Source organism: Lotus japonicus, chromosome 4, assembly GCF_012489685.1.
Source record: "Lotus japonicus ecotype B-129 chromosome 4, LjGifu_v1.2".
Lineage (NCBI taxonomy): Eukaryota > Viridiplantae > Streptophyta > Magnoliopsida > Fabales > Fabaceae > Lotus > Lotus japonicus.
Genome location: NC_080044.1, coordinates 23,980,702 through 23,989,800, shown reverse-complemented (window position 1 = coordinate 23,989,800; position 9,099 = coordinate 23,980,702). Strand labels below are relative to the sequence as shown.

Genomic DNA, 9,099 nt, shown 5'->3' with positions numbered 1-9,099 from the left:
TTTCAAACCCTTAATATGTAATTTTTTAAGTTTGTGTATGCTTTTTTCAAAAAGCAGAATTTGAAAAGAAAAAAAAGAGGGGCAGGAACTGATTATTTTTTATTCAACTTTAAAATCACTTATTTTTCAAGCAGATACAAACATGTCCCCAATTGTTTTATCATTTTTTATACTATCAGTTTGGCCCGTGGAAACTAAAACTTTCTTACTCGCTATTCCAACATTGTATATTTCCATGATGCTTGCTTGCATTCTGTTTACTCTTCGAGCAATTTACTATTTTATGCGATCAATCAATCAATTGAAGTGAAGCCTAGATTTTTTTTATAGGAAGTTCGTAATATTGTTAAGCTAGACAACTGTCTGCAAAGATAGCATGAGTTACGAATTGTCAGGAGGGTCATCCCACCATTCATTCATTGGGTACATATTAGCATGACCAGCTAGCCTATGTGCAACCATGTTGGCCTTTTCGCATACATGTGAGAACCTCACATCTCTAAAGTTCTTCGCCATACTCCTACAATCCTGAATTAGAGCATCAATGCATGGAGGGCAAATCGTTGTCATCGCCTTAACCACAGTTGATGCAATTGTAGGGCAATGATCAAAATATTTCCAAGGAGGGACTAAATGGAAACAACCTTATAAAGACATTGACTAATTTGATGATTAACCCATAAAAGTAATTTGATAATAGCCATATTACTTTCAACACTGCGATTATTGATGGAGGCCCTTTGCCAATCACCCCACAAGGTTTCTTCATCTCCAATTTCGACATCAAGGTAGATGAATGAATCCAAGGACTACACACTAGTTATTAACTAAATTTTATTGAATGAAAATAATAAAAAATACATATTATTTTTAACTAATTGAATAAGCAATCAATAACTTTTTTTAATTCACCCTTATCAATCGGAATTTGATTATAGTTTTGTCAAAAAAATTCAAATTATTATTCTTAATTTTGAGGAACCCATCATACTCTTGATTCTCACAATTGCATGTTTTTAATGGTATTATAAGTTTCACTAGTTCACATATTAAATACAAAAAAATCAATAATAAATTTTCCTTAATTTTTTATGAAACAATATTGACCTTAATTAATAGTTCCATTTGAGCATTGTTTTACTTTTCTAAATTTCTTAAATAAATTCTCTAGTAACCTCAAACAATATCAAATATTGTACTCGAATGATAGCTCAACAGTAAGACGTAGGGGACCTATGGGTTGGGTGGTGGAGGTCCATGGATCAATCCTGGGAGAGTGCAATTTATCTTTCCGATGTAACAAAAAAAACATCAAATATTGTATTCATTAATAATTTTTAATTTTTAATCATTAGTATGATTTTTCAGCAATTAAATTAGTCTCAAAAAGATCAGTTTAATGTTTATGTTTATATAGAAGTATCCATGAATGCACAACGGATGCCGAAGCAAGTGATGAAAGTTATTCTCAGATCAAGCTGAGTGAGTATGTCTCTCCCAATAAATTTTTATCCAGAAATCAAACCTTAGATAAAATGCTTAATTAGCATAGTTATTTACCAACTATATATTAGACCTTGTTGATACAAGAGTTTCCAATTAAAGTTTGAGTTTAATGGATATGCACTGACAGTGTAAAATAGTTTTACACCTAATTTTAAATTTTAAATTTTAACTAACTGAATTATTTTTTTCTTTAGCAAGAGATCTCACCGTAGTTGTGGGACTAATCTTTCACATTAGGAGTTTTAACTAACTAAATCAATCTAAATAACTTATTCATTGTAAAAAAACAACTTATTCATGATTATAATAATTCCATCGGCACATTCTAAATTTGTTTTTTGAACTCTCGAAACATTCTAATTAAAATCAAAATTTTGCAATTATTTGATGGGCTGAGGCAAGATTAATGGAATTCAAATAGGCTTTGTGATAGAAACGCTATTCAGGTGGGCACGCGTGTAGTTTCCCAATTGTTTTTTTGAACGTGTAGTTTCACAAGTGTAATCCTAGTAAAACACATGTTAGTTTGTGATACTTAACTTATCTGATAATTAATTTTCACAATTCTAATCCTAGTAGCTAGAGCACCAGTTTAAGTTGTTTTGATAAGATATTCTAATTTTCAAAAGATTTTTATTGGTCATATAATTCTGAAAAGTTTTTTTTTGCACTATATATTTTTAAATCCTAACTATCTAAATCAATCTAAATAACTTTTTTTTTAAATTCAATCTAAATAACTTAGTCATGATAAATGGTAATCTCAGCGTTAACCCTAACTAACTAAATGAATCCAAACCCTCATATTATAAAATCCACCAAGGTAATTTTTAAGGAGGACAAAATAAATATATTAGGATTAGCGTCTCTTGGTGTTAACCCTCAAAACTGTAAAGAGAAGCAGTGTTATAGACTCACTTGGTGACAAAGCTACCATCTCTTTGCTGGAAGAAATCAAGAAACCGATGGAGGAAGATAACAAGAACAACCATGATCATAGCAACAGCAGCAACATCAGCAACCAAAGTGGTAATGTTTCACCTGGATTAGGATTCCGCATCAAAGGTCCTACAGCTCCTACTACAGCTGCAGCCATTAAAATTGAGCAAGAACCTTGTTACTTGTGCCATATTTGCAACCAAGGGTTTACATCAGGACAAGCTCTGGGTGGACACATGGGAATCCACTCCGTCTCCATAAAGCAAGATCAAAAGGACACAAAAGACTCTTCTTGCATTGCAAAATCCAACAACGTTAACGGCAGTAGCAGCAAACACACTTGCTCCCTTTGCGGAAAAACCTTCCCTTCCAACAAGTCCTTGTGTGGTCACATGAGGGTTCATTCTCAAAGTGTGAGGAAATCAGGAATTGAATCTCCTTTGAGATGGCCTGTGTCTCCTAAAAGAAGCCCCAGATTCAAAGAAAGTCCTTCTTGTTTGGAATTAAACGGATTTCAAGAAGTTGATCCTCTTATGCAAGAAGCCGCATATACACTTGTGTTGATGTCAAAGGGGAAATTTTGAACTTGAGGAGCCAACCAGCTTGCTAGTAATCGATCAGGTTGATTTTTCCCATCACTGAGAAGATCAAAATCCAAGAGTACAGACATGCTGAGAGGAGAACTAGTTTTAGCTTCTTCTTGTTAAATTGGTTTTGTTCTAGCTATGCTTTTGTTTTATATTCTTGTGTAGTATGTTTTTAGTTCCTACACAATTTGACTTCTTTATATTGGTCTCTACATTTTCCTTTCTATGGTAATATTAGTTCTTATTTGCAAAGAAATATTTGTTTGCTTGCTGGTTTTGTGTGGCAAAGTGGTTGGATGGAGTTGTTCAGGTTAGTGTGTTTTGTCCTTCCGTTGTAGTTTTCTGTATTTTTCTGTTTCTTTTTGTCAGCTTAATTAGGGTAGTTCTTTTGTTATTTGTTTAATTTTGTCTTCATATTTTGGTCTTTTGGGTGTTTTTTGGCGGTTGTTGGTTTGGTCTTGTGTTTGGGCTGGGCGTTGTTTTCTGGCAGCTGGGTAAAGGAATTCTCCTAGCAAGTGCCCTATTTTCTCTTTTTTTGGGATATTGCTTGTTGTGTTTTGTTGTTGATTTGGGGTGTTTAGATTTGTGAATTGGGTAGTTTGTTCTGCTGTAAAGTTAACTTTACATCATAGAACAATTCCCTTTCTTTTAAACACCTCATTGTTTTTCTTAGGGTTAAACACCTCATTGTTTTTCTTAGGGTTAAACACCTCATGGCTGCTAGAGATCTTTTTCTACTTTGCTTAATATGGTGAGGAAACTAGCCAAATTAAACTTTATATCCTAGAAAAATTAGGGTTTCAAATTGCCCCTAAAAACCCAAAACTAGGGAAATTTCATTAAATCAATTTCAACAACATATACATATAGTAAATACGAAAAAAAGGTTTGATTCGTTATGTATATGAACTAAAATCCACGCATGGGTTGCAACTTCCTATTGATGCTTAGATAATTATATAGTTGGATAGGGCAGTTGAGAGGAAATGAAATAGGAGCTAACAACGTAATCCACGGTGAAAAGTCAAACAACCTATAAACTATGAACGACGATGACAGTTATTGAGGTTATTGCTTTTGCGGCGACGATGGTTAAATTGGCCAGGAACGTTGTGTTAGAAGCGGCGATGACAGGGATCTAGGTTATTTGCTTCAACGATGATGATGCCTGAATCTGGATGTTTGAAGCGGCAACAACATGGGTCAAGGTTACCACTTCAGTGGTGATCATGGCTGAATTAGAAACGTTGAGACAAAACATGAGAAAATGACACCATCAAATCCTAATATTCAAAAAATCACCCATGTTAAAAAAAAATTATTTACCAAATACCTATACATGATTTAATTTCAAAATATTAAAAACTGAGAGAGTGAATCATTGTAATTATTGCTATCTCTGATCTCATTTCTAAGAACCAAATGAGAGATTTACTTGATCCTTTTTTATAAGAACCAATTTGAAGTTTATAGTCCATTAAGCATTAATTACTCTTTAACAAGAATATACCCTTATTTAATTAAACTTTTTTTTTCTCTTTTTTACTCTCCTAACTAAGCATTCATGATAGATAGAAATTAAAAAAATTGTGTTAAAAGACATTTTAGGAGTTGAAATTAAGAATAAATTCAATGCCCTTGTACATAAAACCCTTCTTAGTTAGTAACCAACGAGTGGTTGGTTCAAGTGGTATATGTTTGATTTCCTTTAAGCAACGTCTCGGGTTCAAGTCTTGTGGATGGAAAAAAAAATCCCTAGGCGAGTTAGCTCCACCATGATGTAGATGTTCCCGGTTCGAACAGTAGTTTTTTTATTAAAAATTAAATAGAAACTATAGTTAAATAGGACAGAAAATCCAGAAAATAGTAATAAAAGTAATTAAGTTATTAATTAATGACATATAGATACCAAGCTCAAGGTCCTCATGCTTCTCTGTTTTTTACAGCAATATGGGGTATATGGAGATGGAGGAATAATGAAGTCCTAGGCGATAAACGATTGGACAGTGGTAAGCACTGTGAATTGGATTATTACGGAGCACAGGGACTATGATCTATTACTCACGAGAGGTCTGTCGTTGTCCATGGTCGACGATGCTCCAGTCTCAGATGGAGCGTTTAAGCATGATGATGATCGAATGGGAATGGGTGGCATTGTTCGGGATGCCCATGGTGCTTGGATATCCAGTTTCTATGCAGGTAGCCTCGGAGGAGATGCTCTTCGGGCGGAGATTGCAGCTCTAAAGCATGGTCTAACACTGTTGTGGAATGCCAATATTAGGAGAGCTACTTGCGAAGTTGATTGTTTGGATATTGTGGAAGCTTTGGAGAATGATCGGTATCAGTTTCATGCCTTGGCGTCTGAGCTCCTGGATATTCGTCTTCTCCTGGATCGGGATTGGACTGTTACTCTTGCTTATGTCCCTAGAGAGGCGAATGCAGCAGCTGATTGCCTCGCAGGACTTGGAGCTAGCCTCCTTTGCCCCCTGACTTGTCTTGAGAGCCCTCCTCAAGAGCTTTAGTCGATTCTGGCTAGAGATTTGTTAGCTTTGTAGTTTTTGTTTCTTGTCTGTTTAATTTTCCGATGTACCAAAAAAAATATAGATATCAAGTTTTTTTTTTGAAAGGGTAGATATCAAGGAGGCGTTTGTTTCAAGATTTGGAAAGAGATTCCCGGGAATATGAAGGTTGGGAATGAACGTTCCTGCGTTTGTTACAAGATTGGAAACTATGATTCCTGGGTATCAATCATTCCCGGGAATAAAATAACTTCCATAATTCCCATGATTTCCTTCATATTGATTCCCATGAAAAGGGTTGAGAATCTTACATTCCCAAGGGAAAGATGAATGTAACTTCTCACTCCTCCCACAATTTATCATTTTTACCTCTATTTTTAAGTTTTTTTAATTTTTAAATTAAGAAAATTTTAAAATGTTCCCGGAAATACAAAATACTTAACAAACACATTTATAAAATTTACCCAGGAATAACATATCCGGTAATCATATTCCTGGGAATAACATTCCCGGAAATGTGATCTCAAACCTTGAAACAAACACCCCCAAGTTTTTTTTTTTTTTTGAATGGAGATATCAAGTTAAACGTGTTGATTTTACTTTAGTTGGGAATGCGAATGCCCCGCCCTCGTAAACGGGACTAACTGAAAGAAAGTTGCAGTTGTTTATTTTCCCAAACAGAACCGAACCAACCCACCCACGATCATAACAAAGTCGTTCCAATTTATATAATTAAACCCAATCCTCTTTAGAGTTTACAAAAACAAGATTGATTGGATTGGATTGGAGTAGCCATTGTTATTTCCAAATATGAATTGGAAGAGTGAAGGAGAGTGTGAAACAAGTTCTCATGATTCTTCAAGCGTTGAGTGTCATTCAAGAAACCCTAGTTTCATTCACTCCATTTCTACCGGCCTTCAGGCTGTGCAGGACGCACTTGAACAAGGTTAATTTCTCCATTTTTGTTCCTCACAAATTTTGTTTTTTCTTTTGTTATGCCACTTTAGTGACTTTACAATGTGCCATTGACATTGCTATTTTTCTAATTTCATGAAATTTCCTTAAGGACTTTGACATAGCTATGATACGCATAGTTAAAAGTTGAAACCATGATTGGAAGTTTTATTTGCAGTTTTGATCCCTTTTGGACTTTTTGTGATTTTCTTAGTTTGTTTCAAGATAATTAAGTCCCCCTTAGGGTTTAAATAGGGAAATTTTTAGATTTTCAAAATTTTATGTAAAATTTGATATTTTAATTGGTGGTTCAGGTTGGGCAGAAGAAGGTTTATAGTGATTTAATCAAATCAAGATTTCACTAAACATTAGATTTTGAGAGTTCTAGGTAGGATAAAAGTGATTGGTGGACTTAGCTGTAACAATTTTAATGAATGAGGGCTTAAATTTGCTAAAAAATTATAGGGGATCAAAATCACACCCCAACTGTAATTGAGGAATTAAAAGTGGAATTAAGTTTTGTATATACTGCCCCTAATAACATCATAGGATATTTCATTGAGGGTCTTATGCATCATTTTGTATGGTGAAAGAAAATGAAAATCTGGTCTGGATTCAGTTCAGGGTTCTGGCTGTCTAGTACAATTTTGGTCATAAATGGTAAATATTACTGAGAGATGCCCATTTATGGGTTAGATGTAATTGATTGAAAAAGACAATGTGGCCTAAGCATTATATCATGCTTTGCCTTGATAAAAAATCAGCATGTGGTTCTGCTCAAGTATATTGATTTGGAGTTTAATGGAATTGAAATTATGACTTTTTTTTGGTGCAATCCCGAATATTTCTCACCTTTACGATGAAGTTCTTAAGTTGAATTTATCCACTTTGAAAATTGAAGAAACTTGGGTAGCAAAATGAGAACAATTAATGTGAACTTGGAGCTTCAAAATCTGACTCTGGCTCACCCATTTACTCCCTTTATTAAAGCTTTATATCATTAGTAGGATAATGTATTCTTACGTCCTGTGTTCTATTGCTGTTGCAAATTTTTGTTGTATCTGGTTTTCTTTTATCATAATGTTTCTGTTCATAGTAATTTTGTTGTGAATATAAGTGTGAGTGTGAAGTCTCACATTAGTTAAGAATTACAAGATGAAGACAAAGCGATGAGACACACATACCCAATGCCTGGAGATGGTCATGTCTGGTTCTATTGGTATCATGTTTCCTTGGCCCATTGTTGCTTGACTTCTTCTATCTCCCCAACAATAGTTAAATTTAAATCAATTACTTATTAAAAGATCAAATAAATCCAAGATCAACTGATATCTTTTTGTCCTTAAAACCAATTTAGAACATGACCTTGCTTGTGCTAGCTATAGGAAACATTGATGGGTGATTCATTATTGGATGTGCAATAGTAATTACATAATGGAACCAAAATATTCCATTTTCCTCTCATTACCATTACCTAAAATGGCTTTACATAGTTTACCATAATAAGCTGACAACAGCTTATATCATGAATTTTTCTATGCTATTTTATTACTGCTGAAAGTAATTGATTCAAATGCTTATGTAAAGAAAGAGAAAAATGTTTACCCCTTGTAATAGCTGTCTTTAATGGAAGTATCAAGTATGGTATGTGGCATTGCATTCTGTGAATGCTTAAAAGTTAAACCAATTTATGTTTACTATTGCAGAAGTTAAAAAAATTGCAGAGATTGGGAATGAACCTTTCACAACTGCTGATGCTGTTGGATATGAAGAGTCATGCTTATCTGGTCAGTCTGGGGCAGAAGTTAAGCGAGTTTCATCAAATTCCTTGGAAGTTAAGATATTATGCCTGACAGAAAAGAAAAACAATTTGCAAAGCAAGTCAGAAGAACAACAGAGTATGCTTGCAATTAAGGATTCCAGGATTTCTGAACTTGAAATATCCCTTACTGGTGAAAAGTTTGATAAAGAAGAATCTACTTGTCCCACAGGATTTTTAGACAAAAATTTTAACAATGTGGAGTCTGAGCTTGAGACCCTTTTCAGGCAAAAGGTTGAAGCTGAGATTGAATACCTTACCATCACTAAGACGATGCAGAACTTGAAGGCTGCATCAGCTTGTATGTTAATGGAAAAACAAGAAACAGTCTCTGGAAATAAAGTCCAGGTTCCGAACAATCTTGAAGAGGCACACAGTGTGGGTTCAAGACTGAAGACCAGAGCTGATGAAGTGGATAAATACTGTGGCGGCATTTTACAAGTTGAGGAGAGTTTTACGATTCAGAGAAGAGTATGCAAGCTGACATTTTTCCTTTTCTTTCAGTTCATGTGCTTGATTTTGGCCATTTTGCTTGTTAAGTGTCCATTTTCTTCTGATTATGGGGTGATTATACCCACATAAATATGCAAAATTAACCTTGTGTAGTGCATTCTCATAATTCATTGTAATTTTCGCTTAGTAAAGACTAAAGACAGGTATATTAGGAAATTATTGATTTTCATGGAAGCAAACCATGATTGAATTTTTTTTTATGACAACCATTATTGAATTTTGAAGACATTAAATTCAATGAAACAGCAGGTATATTGATAGC

General features: G+C 34.3%; 1 protein-coding gene across 1 annotated transcript; it reads left to right on the top strand.

The window, feature by feature from the left end:
• The first annotated feature begins 6,361 nt into the window (after window positions 1-6,361).
• LOC130712513 (WPP domain-interacting protein 1-like) lies at window positions 6,362-8,906 on the top strand. Its single transcript, XM_057562347.1, has 2 exons — window positions 6,362-6,497; window positions 8,212-8,906. The coding sequence occupies exons 1-2, from the start codon at window positions 6,362-6,364 to the stop codon at window positions 8,904-8,906; spliced, it is 831 nt and encodes a 276-aa protein (XP_057418330.1).
• Window positions 8,907-9,099: the final 193 nt, after the last annotated feature.